General features: G+C 40.9%; 1 protein-coding gene across 5 annotated transcripts in view; it reads left to right on the plus strand.

The window, feature by feature from the left end:
* The window catches only part of LOC126094616 (integrator complex subunit 1), a 301226-nt gene that overhangs the window by 224283 nt on the left and 59287 nt on the right, over positions 1-17656 (plus strand). For all 5 annotated transcript variants that reach the window (XM_049909116.1, XM_049909125.1, XM_049909100.1 and 2 more), the window contains exons 24-26: positions 3820-4016; positions 5942-6106; positions 15908-16091. In XM_049909116.1, the coding sequence (XP_049765073.1) occupies positions 3820-4016; positions 5942-6106; positions 15908-16091 (546 nt within the window). The remainder of the gene's footprint in view (positions 1-3819; positions 4017-5941; positions 6107-15907; positions 16092-17656) is intronic.

Below are 17656 nucleotides of genomic sequence, written 5' to 3' on the forward strand. Positions count from 1 at the left end.
GGAATTATTTAAAAATACTTACCTTTTAGCTTAGGAATTCTAGCCGTGTAAAAAGATCGGGCTGTAACATTAGCTCCCAGACAGATTCGTTATGTCTGAACTTTCAAGAAGCTCTTGATTCAGTACCGCACGGACACTCTCCAAACAAAATACATTCCCATGAGTTATCCAAGCCGATTTGCAACTGGATCAGTAATTTGTTAACAAGGATGATGCAGCTGTCACCTTGGATGGAATGTGTCTACATACAATGAGTGTCACAGGGAAGTGTAACAGGATCATTACTGTTCATGTTATACGCTAATTACTTAGCAGATGGTATTGGGTACAAACTAAGAACTGAAGAATGAAAATTAAATCTGATTTATATATTCTACATTATTTTTCTGACATGTTTCACCTCCATGAAGGATCTTATCTCTGAGACTATAAAACAAACTACAGATATAATCTTAACTAGCGAGAATATATGGGGGGCATTCAATAACTAATGTAACACTTCTTTTTCTGAAACAAGTTGATTTCATTCAGGAATGAGAGTAACCATAATACTCCCCACTCTTTTGGCTACAAAACCTATTTTTCAACATAATCTTCATTCAGTGCAGCAGGGAGGACCTGTATGCTCGCATGGCACCACTCCATTTGTTGGCATAAGAACAAATGTGTTGCTGCACGAGTAACCTCCCCATCATCCACGTACTGCTTCCCGCAGGGTGCATCCTTCATTGAGCCAAACACAAGGAAGTTGGAATGTGCGAGATATGTGCTGTATGGTGGATGAGGAAAGAACACTCCATTGAAGTTTTGTGATCTCCTTTCAGGTGCACAGATTTGTGTGAGGCCTTGTGTCGTCATGGAGGAGGACAAGTTTGTTTGCATTTGTGTGCCAACAAACGCACCGAAGTTGTATCTTCAATTTCCTGAGGGTAGCACAACACACTTCGGAGTTAATCATTGCACCGTGAGGGAGAAAATTAAATAGAACAACAGCTTCAGAGTCCCAGAAGTCTGTTGCCATGACTGTACTGACTGAGGGTGCGGCTTTAAACTTTTTCTTTGGAGGAGAGGTGGTGTGGCACAATTCCACGGGCTGCTGTTTTGTTTCCACTTCAAAGTGACGAACCCATGTTTCATCACCTGTGACGATGTTTGGCAAAAAATTGTCACGATCGGCCTCGTAACACACAAGCAGTTCCACACATGTGGTCGTTCGTTGCTCTTTTGGTCTTATGTCAGGCATTGAGGCACCCAGCGGGCACACACCTTTGAGTACTCCAACTGGTGGAGGAGTGTGTCAGCACTGTCAACAGAGACGTCCAGTTGAGGAGCAAGGAGTTCGATTGTTATCTGTTGATTGCCTCGATGAGTGTGTCCACACATTGAAGCATTGCAGGAGTCACAGTGGTATGCAGCCGGCAGACAGACGGGAGATCAGATAAGGTTATGTGACCTTGTCGCGATGATGATAGACGCCTCGCCCAAGGATTCATCGTGCTTTTATTCACTTCCAGGTCTCTGCAGATACTCTGCAAGCGCCTATGAATATTTGCAGTGCTCTGGTTGTCCACTAAAAGAAATGAAAGAGAATGCTCTGCTTGGAATGCACCTCCGTGACAGATGCCATTTTGAAGGCTACGTATTGCGCGCCATTTTGAAAGCTACGTATTGCGCCCCCAACTACTGGAGCTTCACAAAACTATAGAGGCTGAGGCGAGAATATTTCATGATGTCCCACAACATATTCCACATTTTTTTCAACCAAAACTGGCCAAGGAAAAAAAAAGTGTTGCATTACTTATTGGATGCCCCTCAGAATTTGGACAACCTAGTTGCTACTGTTCAACAGGATGGTAGCTCAGTTACAGTTTGGGTGCCAATTTCATTGCATTCAATTGATCCCATGACTACTCTAGGCACAAATGAGACTTCAGCAAATAAGTATATTCTGTGTAATAATTATTTTATGTGATAAGGACACAGTCTTTCAGGAGGTGACTTGCTGAGTATGTGATTGAACTTTCACCTGTTCTGGCCTGTGATCACCGAACTTGAGCACTACTCCCCCATCTGTGATTGAGTTAAAGAACAGATGCTCTCCCTTCTAAACAGTACATGAATATTGTGCAGGATCCCACTGGGAGCAATTTAGGAGTTGCATACATTTGTTCTACAATGAATCGTAGTTGTATGACAGGCAGTAGGTTGTTCAGAGCAATAGCATTCATCTTCACTACAGACTTTTCTCTTTTTTAATAACAACTTCTGTTCATTTAATTGTGTGGGTTGAGTGGCATTTAGAATAACTTTAGCCCTTTTTTGTTTATGGTGAAATACTTTCCACTCAATTTATATATTCCCAGCTTTTTTCTTTCGTACTTAAAGCCTGTTAATATTCCACACATCCCACCATAGCAGATATGCAGTATTAATTTGACAATACATGTAAGGGAAAAAATCAAAGCATGTGGAAGTAGTAACTCCATTCTTTGGGTGGTAATATCAAAGAGATTCATAAAACTTCACATTCCTTAGTCTAAGAACAATCACTTTAAAAAATTGGGAAGTGCAGGATGGAATAACATTATGAAAAGGGTAATTGCTACTTGCCGAATAGAGGAGATACTGAATTGCAGACAGGCAAAACGTAAGGACTGTTATACATGTTAGCTTTTGGCTGAAAGGCCTCCTTCTGAAGCAGGAAAAACACACACACACATACAAAGGCACACTATTGTTAATCATAAAAAATTAGGTTAATTCATAAATGATATATTGTGTTTATAAAATTGTTGTGCCTTTCTTTGTTTCCTTGTTATTGGGCTTACCGTTCTGAATAGATCTAATGCTTCCTTCAGATAAGAACCTGGTGTGAAAAAGATGGTGCTTTTTTCCGTTGGAAACAGATGCATGTTTTAGTTACACAGAGCAGATTATTTTAGAATTGTATGCCCAATAAGTAGGGACAGGAAAATTTTGTGAAAACAATAATGCGAAAAATAGAGCAAAATTGGCATTTTTAATGGGGTAACACAAAATCGGTGATTTTTAAGAAATAATATGAAATTAAGCATTTTACCACAGGAAAAAATGTTATAAGCTGTTACTGATAGTTACTAAACGTTGAACTTGCATCTGGTCCTCTTTATCGTCAAGACTGAGGTTCAGTGTATAATCTTAAAGTGACAGTTCATTTCTTACCTAATGAACCATCAAGTGATTTCAAAAATAGCACAAAAATTGGAAAATACATTGAAATTGGCAAAAAATAAGTGACATTGACAAAAAATTTGCTGAAAAGTGACACCAAATTCGCCATAAAACAGCACTGAATTTGGCGAAAAAATACTGAATTTGGTAAAAAAAAAAGACATTAAAATGGCAAGAAAACCTTAGGGATATTGTCAGAAAAAGGAATTAGACAACAAAATGGCACTGAATCTGGTGAAGAATAGGACCAAACTCTGCAAAAACTAATGCAGAAGTTTGTAAAAATGGCACTGAATTTGGCCATAAAATAAAATGATTTTTTTCATGTCCCTACCAATAAGGAAACAGCGAATGGTGCAGCAGTTTTTATGCACACACTATTTTTTTTTTAAATTAATCTAATATCTTTTAACTAACACAAGTAGCAGTTTCTACAAGGAAATGAATGGTCATTTTTCACAAGAGGTTCTTATTTGTAGAAGAAGCTGAGCTACCCAAGCACTCTTCACTGCAAATAGTTATCCATATTAGTTTTGTACATGTGTTTTTTGCTATTATTGTTATTTGAGACTTTGACTTTTTGATTTAATGTTCTGTTAAATATAACAGCAGAGAGTCCTGTGGCCAGTTCTGCTCCTGCAAGATTGCCATTGGAACTAGGTAGTGAGCAACATGCCATGAGAAGTTCCAGTAATGTGCCTGTTACTGCCGTGCCTGAAACTCTTATACAGATCTTCAAGGTCAAGCAGGAGACTGATGCAGCAGCAATGGCTGCGAAAGAAAACCTCTTCAGGACTTTTCAAAAGGTGATCACAGTTTTAATTCAAAATAAGAACTTACATTTTACAGAATTCTCTGAATATCTGCTCGTAAATAATGCTGAAATGTAAGAAAAACACCTGTGATAAAGCTGAAACATTTCCTGTAGTTTCAATAGCAGATTTATTTTGTTGCTGTACATTTTGAAACATAGTTTCATTATGAGAGCTTCATTTGGGTTAGTGAATGACCATCATTTCTGTTCTTCAAAATGTGCATTGGTTAAGTTAATATGCTATTGAAAAGACTGTACATGGATTTTATTTTTACATTTCATATTCATTTCACTGTTTTGGCTTTGCAAAGAATATACACTGTGGATACCGTGAAACACTGAAATGTGGTGTATCCATTTAATGACTAACGGGCCTCCACTGATGCAGAATCCAGACAAGCAATATCCTGGCTGTTAACTTATTGGTTGAGCTATGTAAGTTGTTCAGTGTGTGGTGGATCGAAATTCAAACTCGGGACTATCGCCTTTTGCAGGCAAGCTCTATCATTTGAGCTACCCAAACATGACTCACAAGCAATCCTCACAGCTTTGCTTCTGTCAGTACCTCATCTCCAGATTTCACAAAAGTACTCCTGTGAAACTTGCAGACTAGCGCTCGTGGATGAAAGGATATTGCAGAGACATTGCGTAGCCACAGCATGGGGGATGTTATCAGACTGAATTTTTCACTCTGCAGCAGATTGTGCACTGGTATGAAACTTCCTGGCAGGTTAAAACTGTGTACCAGTCTGAGACTCAAACACAAGATCTTTGCTTTTCGTAGACAACTGCTCTACTGACTGAGCTACCAAAGCATGACTCATAAACATCCTCACAGCCATACTTCTGCCAGTATCTCATATCATTGCACACACTGTTGCAGAGTGAAAAATGTATTCTGGAAGAATCTCCACAATGTCCTTACTTCCAGGAGAGCTTGTTAGTGTCTAAAGTTTTTCAAGAGGACTTTTGTGAAGTTTGGAAGGTAGGAGACTAGGTACTTGTGGAAGTAAAGGTGTGAGAATGGGTCGTGGGTTGTGCTTTGGCACCTCAGTCTATAGAGCATCTGCATGTAAAAAGCATAGGTCCCAAGTTGGAGTCTCGGTCCAGCACACAGTTTTAACCTGCCATGAAATTTTGCATCAGTGTACACTCCACTGCAGAGTGAAAACTTCATTCTATGTAAATTGTTGTCGACTATTCACCCATTTGTGACTGTAGACTAGCTTGATACTTCAATTGTGTGATGCACCTACAGCATCAATTGCAAAAAAAAAAAGTATCATTTACGCAATTGTTTGTAATGTATGATACCTGTGATCATGTTAGCTGATGTATTAAAGTAAGTTCGTTTGATTTTCAATAGCCACAACAAAGAAGTGACACCATGGTTAACACTGAACTTCTATTTTGGGACCTGAGTTTGAATGCATGCATGCATGCCTGCCTGCCTGTCTGGATTTAGATTTTCAGTTTCCCGCCCCCAAATCACTTAACATCAAAGCAGAGTTGACACCTTTGAAAAGTACACCCTAGTTTCCTTCCTCATTGTAGTCCTATTCAGGTAGATGCTTCTTCTCTAATTATCTCATTGTTGATGGAATGTTAAAGCCTAAACTTATTCCTTTTTTTAACTTATCCAAAATTAGATGTAAATGTGCACCCTCTCTCTCCACAACCACCTCTGAGTAATTCAAAAATTGTCATTGTCTTTTGATTCACCTGCATAACAATGTATATTAAGATCTACCACAATAGGAATGATGAAAATACTTGATTACACCATAGTAAATATTTTAAGGGCTAGTGGATGATAAAGATAGAAACATAATTTTTGTTTGGAGAACATCATGTGAATTGAAAACACTTAAATTGCTGTGATATAATAAGTGTAATCATATATGTGCTTGCTTTCAGACACTGACTATGGAAATGCAAAGTGGTAACACAGTTGTCATGCAGGCATCAATAAAATTTCTGCATGATGTGATGCTTTCGCCGATGGGAAATGATTGGGTAACTGTGATGGTAAAAGTTCCACAGTATGCAAACCCGTTACTTCGGCTTGTAACAGCTGCTGCTGTAAGTACTGATAATAATCACTTTATTAATGTCCTAACGTAGTGCCATACAGTCAGAAGAATATGCTCCAAGTGTATGTCACTCATGTTTTATGACATTATGTTCTTCATGCTATTAGAAAAAATGCTGAAATTAATATTATGTGATTTCTGCCTTTGATCACTTTCCTTTTCATTAGATTGTGACAAAATTTGAACATCGCTTACTTCTCTCTAACAGCAGATATTTATTAAGGAGAGTTGTATGACTAATATTTCCCTTATCATAACCAAGGTCATTAATGCATGCTACTGCTGCGATGCCCAATTTGGAACTGTCAGGGAAGAGTTGTTGCACAGTTTGACCCTCTCCCTTAATGGCATCGGTACTGAAGTGAATGTCATTCATTAGTGTCTTGTGCAGTATGTTCAGCAACTGCATAGCCAAATCTGGAGTTAGTGGCAGATGGCAGTGGCCATTCTTGCAACGAGATATCTGGTTAGCTGTCATATCCACGTAAAATGCAGCTCAGTTACTGCTGCACAACTGGTATATGATGTGGCTGGTGACAGATTGGGAAATGCCTGCAGTCGGACTACAATAAGCGGCAGTAGGTGAGTGGGTCTTGCAATTGGGTTGTCCACTAGGGAATGAGCTAGGGATGTAGGTTTGGAAGCTGAAGCGGCATGGAGATGGACGGGGGATGTGACATAGGTTGAGTAGATGACAGAGTCTTTCTTTGAGTTATGAGGGTAGGATTTTCTGTATAAAATGTCCCTTCTCTCAGAACACAGCAAGAATTACTCAAAGTCCTAGTAAAAGATTTTCATTTTTTTTTTCAGGCCTGCTTATTATTGGGTGATTATGACAAAACTAGTTAATGGTTTCTTTTCAGTCATGGCTGATTTTGGTGATGTCACAGGAAGAAATTTCACAAGGTACCTGCTGCTGGACAGGGTGTTGACTGTAGAGGCTCTGGCAAGGTTGTCAGTGTGAAATTTGATCTGCTGCTTCCACACTAGATATGCCATTCTCAGGTGCCAAAGGTGCGGTGAGAGACCTTCTGCCCATGAACGGCTAACAACTAACTGCTCTGAAACTTCCTGGCAGATTAAAACTGTGTGCCCGACCGAGACTCGAACTCGGGACCTTTGCCTTTCGCGGGCAAGTGCTCTACCAACTGAGCTACCGAAGCACGACTCACGTCCGGTACTCACAGCTTTAATTCTGCCAGTACCTTGTCTCCTACCTTCCAAACTTTAAGCTGTGAGTACCGGACGTGAGTCGTGCTTCGGTAGCTCAGTTGGTAGAGCACTTGCCCGCGAAAGGCCAAGGTCCCGAGTTCGAGTCTCGGTCGGGCACACAGTTTTAATCTGCCAGGAAGTTTCATATCAGCGCACACTCCGCTGAAGAGTGAAAATCTCATTCTGGAAACTAACTGCTCTGTCTGAGACATTACCCTCAGGTTTGGTGACACTTCAAACAGCAAGGTTTCAACACTAGTGAAAAACGTCCATAGCTCAGAAGTTAATGTGAGGTGTAAGGTTAATTAATGATATCACATTGGTACCAAATTTCATGGCAGTTATACCCAGTGCCACCATGTATATGTCACACCATGAAAGGGTCGTCACACCTCCCCATACCCACATCTCCCCACTTTCTTGACACCTCTGTGATGGAGCTCATAACCATGATACCCAGCATTGGCATCAAAATGATTTTCGTATGTGTTGCAGAGGAAAAAATGTTGGACACACTGCTGCTCAGAAACAAAAAATGTTGGACACACTGCTGCTCAGAAACAACACAATAAGTCCTCAGAAGGTGTTATAAATGACGTCAATAAATCCACCCCTTCCCTTGGAGTCTTCATTTTTCCACATTTCATGGTCAGAAATGACATTTTGCAGTGTGTTGTGCAACAGGGTGTCATTCTTGACGATTTTTGACACCCTCAGATGATTCAACCTTCCTCTATGAACGTCGTAGGACTGCAACACTATGTGATCTCACCACCTTGGAGTGTAATGTGACCACAATTTTTGGTCTGGTATATAGGGACCATTCAAAACTATTCTACAAAATCTGAAATTGATCTGAAGCAGAAAAGTGCATTCATGCTTTTTCATTCCTCCTCTTTTTCACTTCTGTGGTGTGTGCATGGGGTGGGGGTGGGGAGTGGGGCGTTGGGTGTCTGCAACTGATTTGTGAATAAATAAAATGGCTAAGAATCCCTCTAGGACCTCTCAATCAGTTTAGCAGCACCCTCAGTGCCGCCTGCTCACCTTTGTTGAGCACTTTAAAAGTGTAACCGTGCAGTAATTCACAGATTCCTATGCACCTACAGGATAGGCAACTGCTCAACACCTCTCTGATTTCACTTGTGGCAAACAGGCGCTAGTGCATTGGCATAGTGCACTCAATTGCAGAGTATTGAAGGGATTGTATATTATGCAGGTACTTAGGGAATGTTGAATGGTTGTCTCTGTACAGATACATTTTTAAACTGCTCAACAAAGGCACACATGTGACACAAACTGTGTTTCCGAACTGGGTAGTGTTAGTAGGACTCTTTGCTGTTTAATTCACAAATTTCACAAACATCCCCCTCCCCCAGATGCTCACAGACCACAGTAGGGCACAAAAAAAGGAGGGACGTAAAAGCGAAGTTCAAATTTTGTCACGATGCAATGAAAAGGAAAGTTGCCACTCACCATATAGCGGAGATGCCGTCCCAGATAGGCACAACAAAACACACACACACACACACACACACACACACACACACACTTGACTACAGTCTCCCGTGTGTGTGTGGTCTATTGTTGATGAAGACCTTATGAGCTGAAAGCTTTATTTGTGACAGTTTTTTTTGTGCCCTTCTGTGACTCGGCATCTCCGCTATATGGTGGATGGGTGGGGGTGGGGGTGGGGGGGGTTGGGTTGGGGGGATGGCAGCATTAGGACAGGTTGTAGGAAAGAAGTGGGAATTTGGGAAAAACATCATAGCTGCATTCATAGATATAAAAAAGGCTTAAGACGCTGTTAGAAGGGAAGAGATATGGCAAGGTCTGAATAGAGTGGAACAGTAAAAAAGAATGCAATTGAGAAACATAAACATGTACGAAAAATGCCTGAATTGTAGTAGAAGTGACAGCAAATAATTGGAATGGCTCACAATGAGCAGAGAGGTTCACCAAGGAAGTGGACTCTAACCAGTTCTTTCTAATATAATCATGGACAGTATTACAAGGAAAGTTCACCAAGGATCATCAGCAGATGATGGGAAAATTGTAGCATACGTAAATGACATGATGATTTGAGAATAAAATGAGCAGAAAAAAGAACCACTGAATTACTGGCAGAGGTAATTGAAGAAGTGGGCATGAATTGAAGGATGTAACTTGTGATGGAAAAATTATTAAAGAGGTAGTTGCTTTCCAGTATCTAGGAAGTAATTAACCAGGAAATAAAACATCAAGGATGAAATCTGGTAGAGAATAGAAAATTGTTTGAAATTTTATTTTTGTGTGTCAGACATAGAGATTACCTGCCAAAGCAAATATCATGACGTAAAAGTCATGTTATCTACTGTTTTTGACTTAGAGATCAGAATGTTTGACTTGGACAAAGAAAGATCTTAGCAAAATACAAGCAACAGAGATGTACTTTCCACAAGGGATCCTCAGTAAGATGAGAAGGGACAGGATAAGGAATAAAATAATAGGAAACATCTTGCAAATCAAGCTCCTAAAAAAAACTATGGAGAGTAATAGACTAAAGTGGTTTGGCCACATTAAAAGATTAGAACCAGAAAGACTTCAGAGAAGAGCCCTAGAATGGGCAGAATCTGGACAAAGACCAATTTGAAGACCACAAACAAGGTGAGAGACCAGGTGAAGGATGACGTGAACCAAAGAGGACTGCAGTGAAGGTAGATGCTAAATGATTGGCTGTGGGAGAAAAGAGAAACTTGGAAGAGGCTCTGTGAATGACCTGCATAAGCAGAAACATTTCATGGAGGAGGACTAGGAGGAGGAGGAGGAGATGATGATGATGATGATAAAAAAAGAGGGGGGGGGGAATCAGGGTTGTAGGGAGGTTGACAATATTTAAAAGTATGCTGAATGTAGCTTTGGTGTGGTGCAGAAAATCACTTTCACTAAAGCAAATGTAAAAGGAAGTAGGTCCTGTACAAGCCCAGTGTGGTTAAATTCTAAGTTTGAGGCCTCTTGATAGATGAGAGACTTCTGTAAGGCTCACATTTTTGTTAGACTGCTCAGAGTCTGGAGAAGGTATTCAGGAGCAATGAGATGTTAGAAACCAGTGCTTGCCCCAAAACTTATTACCTCCTCCAGGGCACCAGACACTTTTCCTGTCCCTCCATACCCACCTGTCTGTTAACTGATGATAAACAGACATTCAAGTATTACCCCCCCCCCCCCTTTCTCTTTCTGTGTGTGTGTGTGTGTGTGTGTGTGTGTTTTGTTTTTTTTTTTGTCATTGTTGGCAAGTGTGGCATTTATTTTACTTGTTTATGTTCACCCAAAAGCTGTCTTTGTCGGGGAGCTATGTTAATGTCATACTGAAAGTTGCCCAGTGGTGATGAAATCAGTTTCTTCAAATACAAAGAGCATTCAAAAAGTTTTGCACAGTTGTCTCTAATTTTTTTATTTTTTGCAGGAGGAGAAAGAAATTTTTTGTGAACATACTTGGAACATTTAGCTATAAGTTGGTATATAAAAGTATTTTCTTTTATTTACAGGTGAGCCATAATGGACTGTGAAGTAGTTGTCACAAGTAGTTGTGACAACAGTCGGGGATGGAGTTCCTCTTCAACACCGATGATGACTCTGCTATATCAGTTATTCACAGGGAGTTGCTCCCTGTTTATGGGGAGGACACAGTGGATCACAGCAGTATCCAACAGCTGTTGCAGAGGTTTAAAGAAGGTGGTTTCTCTCTACTGGACAATCCACGATGTGGTAGACCAACGACGGCAGTTTGTGATGTGAATAAGGAGACCATTGATCAAATCATCCAGAATGACAGATGTGTGGCGACAAGACTTGTTTGTCATTTCAGCAAGCTGTCGTGTTGTCACACATCTGTCATTTTGGATGATTTGATCAATGGTCTCCTTATTCACATCACTCACTACCATCAATGGTCTGCTGCATCGTGGACTGTCCAGTAGAGAGAAATCACCTTCTTTAAACCTCTGCAACCACCACTGGATACCGCTGCGATCCACTGTGTCCTCCCCATAAACGGGGAGCAACTTCCTGTGAATCGATATGGTAGTGAATTGATATGGCAGAGTCATTGCCGATCTGGAAGAGGAACTCCATCACTGACCGTTGTCGCAACCTGACATCTACTTCATGGTCCATTAAGGCTCACCTGTAAATAAAAGAAAATACTTTCATATACCAACTTACAGCTAAATGTTCCAAGTATGTTCACAAAAAATTTCATTCTCCTCCTGCAAAAACTAAAAAAATTAGCGATGACTGTGCAAAATTTTTTGAACGCCATTTGGGTTGGTAAAAAAGGACTTTACTACATTGGAGTGTTATAGAAATATATTGAGATAACTTACAGAATTGGTAGATGTGTCATTCTGTAGCAAACCACCTCAACTTTGACACAAAAGTGTCAAGTGCCATTTTGGTTTGATGTGACTTCCATTTGTGATATGGCCAATGTCTCACTTGTAATCAGTTTCTTCCCACACTTGTTGCAACAAATCAGGTGTAAGTTGTGTGACAGTAGTGTAGATCCGATTTTTCAGGTCGGCTAAATTATTTGGTAGGAGAGGCACATACACTTGGTCTATAATGAGACCCCAGAGAAAGAAATCAAGTGGTGTCAAGTGTGGGGAACAAGGGGGCCGTGCGGTTAGCCCGTCATGCCCAGTCCACCAACCTGGGAAACAATTATCAAGGAAACCTTGAACTTCCATGAGGAAATGAGGTGGCACACCATCTTGCCGAAAGTAAACCGTCCAATATCTCGGTCATCCTTCATCGATCTATGTCAAACAGTTGTCGCAGAGTTCATTTCATGAAACCAAAACACACAGTGAGCAGGCTATGCACCACCGAAAATAGCAATTTCAACTGTGCAATATCCTGGTGCTCCTGGTGGCGGAATGGGGTAATGATGCACTACATGATTCAAACTTCTACATCTACATCTACATATGTACTCTGCTAGCCACCAAGCGGTGTGTGATGGAGGGCACAATTCGCGCCCAAGTCATATTTCCCCCCCTCTGTTCCACTCGCGGATTGCGCGAGGGAAAAATGACTGTCTGAATGCCTCAGTATGAGCTCTTATTTCCCTTATCTTTGAATGATGATCATTACGCAATTTGAAAGTTGGTGGTAATAATATATGCTCTACATCCTCGGTGAAGATTGGATTTCGGAATTTAGTGAGCAGCCCCTTCTGTTTAGCGCATTGTCTATCTGCAAGTGTGCCGCTCTTCTTTGGACCTTCTCAATCTCTTGAATCAGCCCCAACTGGTAAGGGTCCCACACAGATGAATAATACTCCAAGACTGGACGAACTAATGTATTGTAAGCTATTTCATTTGTTGAAGGACTAAATCGCTTCATGATTCTACCAATAAACCGCAATCTAGAGTTCGCCTTACCCGTTACTTGTGTAATCTGATCATTCCATTTGAGATCATTTCGAATGGTCACACCCAGATACTTGACTGATGTTACCGCTTCCAAAGACTGATCATCTATTTTGTACCCATACATTAATTGGGATTTTTGCCTTGTTATATGCAGTAGGTTACACTTACTATTATTGAGAGATAACTGCCATTCATTACACCACACATTTATTTTCTGCAAATCCTCATTGATTTGTTCACAACTTTCGTGTGATACTACTTTCCTGTAGACTACAGCATCATCGGTAAACAGTTTAAGGCCACTGTCAATACCATCAACCAGATCGTTTATGTAAAGCGTAAAAAGCAGAGGACCTATTATGCTGCCCTGGGGCACACCTGAAGTTACTCTTGTTTCTGTTGAAGTTACCCTGTTCAAGACGACATACTGCTCTCTGTCAGTTAGAAAACTTTCTGTCCAATCGCATATGTCATTGGACAGACCGTAAGCGCGCACTTTTTGTAGCAAGTGACAGTGCGGAACTGAGTCAAAAGCCTTTCGAAACTCGAGAAATGTGGCATCAACCTGGGAGCCGGTATCTAGAGCCTGTTGTATATCATGCACAAAGAGGGCCAGCTGTGTCTCGCATGACTGCTGTTTCCTAAAACCGTGCTGGTTTCTGCAGATGAACCTTCTCAGAACACAGAATATTTTCCATGATTCTACAACAAATTGATGTCAGTGAAATTGGCCGGTAATTATGTGCAACCAATTTTCTACCCTTTTTATAGATTGCTATGACCTGGGCCTTCTTCCAGTCCCGTGGAACTTTCCGCTGTTCCAATGATCTCTGATAGATGACGGATAAGAGTGGCGCTATATTTGTAGCATAGTCAACATAAAATCTTACGGGGATACTGTCTGGGCCAGATACCTTTCTTGGTGCATAAGGTTCTTAACTGTTTTACAAACCCAGATACACTAAACACTATGTCAGCCATCCTTTTGTTTGTTCAATAATTGAAAGGGGGAGTGGTGCTGCAGTCCTCTATCGTAAACGACTTTTTGAAAGCTAGGTTTAGAATTTCGGCCTTCTGTTTATCATCATCAGTTACATTACCCGTACTGTCAGCAAGAGAAGGTATTGGAATTACTTGTAGCGTTCATAGATTTTACGTTTGACCAAAATTTTTTGGGGTTATTTTTAGAATCTGCAGATAAAATATTGCTTTCAAATTTGTTAAAAGAGTCTCTCATTGTCCTTCTGACAACTGCTTTCATTTCGCATAATTTCTGTTTGTCAGCGGGGCAGTGACTGCAATTAAAATGACTGTGCAAAATTCTCTGCTTTCACAGCAACTTCCTAATACGTTTGTTGTACCAATGTGGATCCTTTCCCTCTCGTATACTTTTGCTGGGCACATACTTCTCTAGCACATAACGGACAATACCTTTAAATTCCGACCAACGGTACTCAATATCTTTGTGCCCGCGGAGAATGCTTGGAGCTGACTGGGAAGATGACACTTTCCCATACAAGAAAACTCCACGCTGTTTTTTTCTCCTCTCTCTCTAACTTCCACTGACATAGAAGCCACGACGATATTATGGTCGCTAATACCTTCTTCTAGATTAACTTCCTCAAAAAGATCAGGTCTGTTTGTCGCCAAGATATCTAATATGTTCTCATCTCGAGTTGGTTTTCTAACCAATTGCTCAAGGTTGTATGTTGAGAGCGCTCCTAGGATAACTTCACATGAATCTTTGCTTCTGCCCCCTGTGATAAACGTGTAATTTTCCCAGTCAATGGACGCTAGATTAAAGTTTCCACCTATAACTAATGGATAATTTGGGTATTTACTTCCTATGTACTCAAGACTTTCCCTGAAACGTTCTGTGATGTTTGTTGCAGACGCTGGAGGTCTCTAAAAACGTCCTAATACAATGGTCAATCCTTGTCTGATTGACAGCTTTATCCAGACTATTTCACTGTCTGTCGCAGTATCAATCTCAACTGTGTTTAAACAGCTTTTAACTGCAATGAACACACCACCTCCCATAGCATCAGTCCTATCCCTCCTAAGCATTGTCCAATCAGAGTTCAAAATTTCACTGCTTTTTGTGACTGGTTTCAACCAGCTTTTGGTACCTAGTACAATATTGGCATTGCTACTGTTTATTTATTTATCTTGGGGATCTTGCTACAGACACTTCAACAATTTACTATCATGAGATTAAGCATATTTAAATCCTTTGGAATGACATGTTTAGGCGAACTAACAATTTTTGCAGTTGGCACACCCACATCAGTGTCATGAACTCGTAATTTTTCGGGCCAGCAGTTTATTTCCCCTGGGGAGGAACCTAATCTAAAAAAAACCCCATGTGCACGCCACAAGTACTGTGCTACCCATGTAGCTGCTTCCTGTGTGTAGTGCACACCTGATCTATAGAGGGGCGTCCTACAACCTTCCACCCCATAGCATAGGTCGAGGAATCTACAACCATTTTCGTCACAGAGTCGACGTAGCCTCTGGTTTAGATTCTCCACTTGACTCCAAAGCAGAGGACCCCGGTCCACCCTGGGTACGATGCTGCAGATCGTCAGCCTGGCTTCCACTCCTCGAGAGATGGAGGCCGCCTTCACCAATTTAGCCAGCCGTCGAAAGGACCCAAGGATTTCCTCCGAACTCCGACGACAGGCATCTTTGGTGCCGACATGCGCAACAGTCTGCAGCTGGCTGCACTCCGCATGCTCGATAACCGCCAGAAGAGCCTCTTCCACATCCTGGACAAGCCCCCCCAGCAAGAACACTGAGTGAACGTTGGACTTCTTCCCCGCCCTAGCCGCTATGTTCCTGAGGGGCTCCATGACCCGCCTAACATTGGAGCTCCCAATAACTAAACTTGAGGTTGTTTGCTACAATACAGCACATCTACCAATTCTGTAAGTTATCTCAATAATTATCTATATCATTCCAGAGTTGTAAGGTCCTTTCTGACTCACCCTGTAGTTCGTCCTGTTCTTGGTAAATTTATTGTAACAAACATTTACTGTATGCAATTTATGTAATATTTGATGGAGACTGTTACTTTTTGTTGCCAGTTGTTCAAATTTCTTTTAAATGTCACGATTTTAAGTGCTCCATTTACTTCAAACATAAAATTGTGCATATTTTTTTTGCAGAATAAGTTAAATGCCGCATGTGTGAAACAGCTGATAGTAATATGTCAAAAAATTTCTGATGGCCTTATCACTGACAAGTGTCCATTAGCCACAATTACAAAACAGTTTCTGCATAAACATACAATGCCTGAGAAAAAAGCTATGCCATTGAAAAAGCTGGAGCTATCAAAGAGTCCCATGGAAGGTAATATTATTGTTTAAGATAGTTTCTTTCTTGTACAATAAAACTTCTCTATGATGGTTAGAGAAATTTAAATTACATGTATTGTCAAATAATGTGAAAGATCACATGCCTTTATTAAGATTAAAAAAGTAACTACTTTTGGATAAATGCAGTGGTCAGATGAGCCCAACTTGAAACTGTTACTACACTAAAGCCTCCGTGCGTGCTCGATTGTCTCTAATTTTACATTTGTGATCTCCTCGGGAGGTATAAGTAGGGGGAAGCAATATATTCGATATCTCATCCAGAAACGCACCCTCTCGAAACCTGGCGAGCAAGCTACACCCCAATGCAGAGCGCCTCTCTTGCAGAGTCTGCCACTTGAGTTTGCTAAACATCTCCGTAACGCTATCACGGTTACCAAATAACCCTGTGACGAAACGCGCCGCTCTTCTTTGGATCTTCTCTATCTCCTCTGTCAACCCGATCTGGCACGGATCCCACACTGATGAGCAATACTCAAGTATAGGTGGAACAAGTGTTTTGTAAGCCACCTCCTTTGTTGATGGACTACATTTTCTAAGCACTCTCCCAATGAATCTCAACCTGGTACCCGCCTTACCAATAATTAATTTTATATGATCATTCCACTTCAAATCATTCCGTACGCATACTCTCAGATATTTCACAGAAGTAACTGCTACCAGTGTTTGTTCCGCTATCATATAATCATACAATAAAGGATCCTTCTTTCTATGTATTCGCAATACATTACATTTGTCTATGTTAAGGGTCAGTTGCCACTCCCTGCACCAAGTGCCTATCTGCTGCAGATCTTCCTGCATTTCGCTACAATTTTCTAATGCTGCAACTTCTCTGTATATTACAGCATCATCCGCGAAAAGCCGCATGGAACTTCCGACAATATCTACTAGGTCATTTATATATGTTGTGAAAAGCAATGGTCCCATAACACTCCCCTGTGGCATGCCAGAGGTTACTTTAACGTCTGTAGACGTCTCTCCATTGATAACAACATGCTGTCTTCTGTTTGCTAAAAACTCTTCAATCCAGCCACACAGCTGGTCTGATATTCCGTAGGCTCTTACTTTGTTTATCAGGCGACAGTGCGGAACTGTATCGAACACCTTCCAGAAGTCAAGGAAAATAGCATCTACCTGGGAGCCTGTATCTAATATTTTCTGGGTATCAGGAACAAATAAAGCGAGTTGGGTCTCACACGATCGCTGTTTCCGGAATCCATGTTGATTCCTACAGAGTAGATTGTGGGTTTCCAAAAACGACATGATACATGAGCAAAAAACATGTTCTAAAACTCTACAACAGATCGATGTCAGAGATATAGGTCTATAGTTTTGCACATCTGCTCGACGACCCTTCTTGAAGACTGGGACTACTTGTGGTCTTTTCCAATCATTTGGAACCTTCCGTTCCTCTACAGACTTGCGGTACTCGGCTGTTAGAAGGGGGGCAAGTTCTTTCGCGTACTCTGTGTAGAATCGAATTGGTATCCTGTCTGTGTGACCTCAGTGGAAGTACAGTATTTTTACACTGAGAATTGGTTT

This window comes from Schistocerca cancellata, chromosome 1 (genome assembly GCF_023864275.1).
Source record: "Schistocerca cancellata isolate TAMUIC-IGC-003103 chromosome 1, iqSchCanc2.1, whole genome shotgun sequence".
Taxonomy (NCBI): Eukaryota; Metazoa; Arthropoda; class Insecta; order Orthoptera; family Acrididae; genus Schistocerca; species Schistocerca cancellata.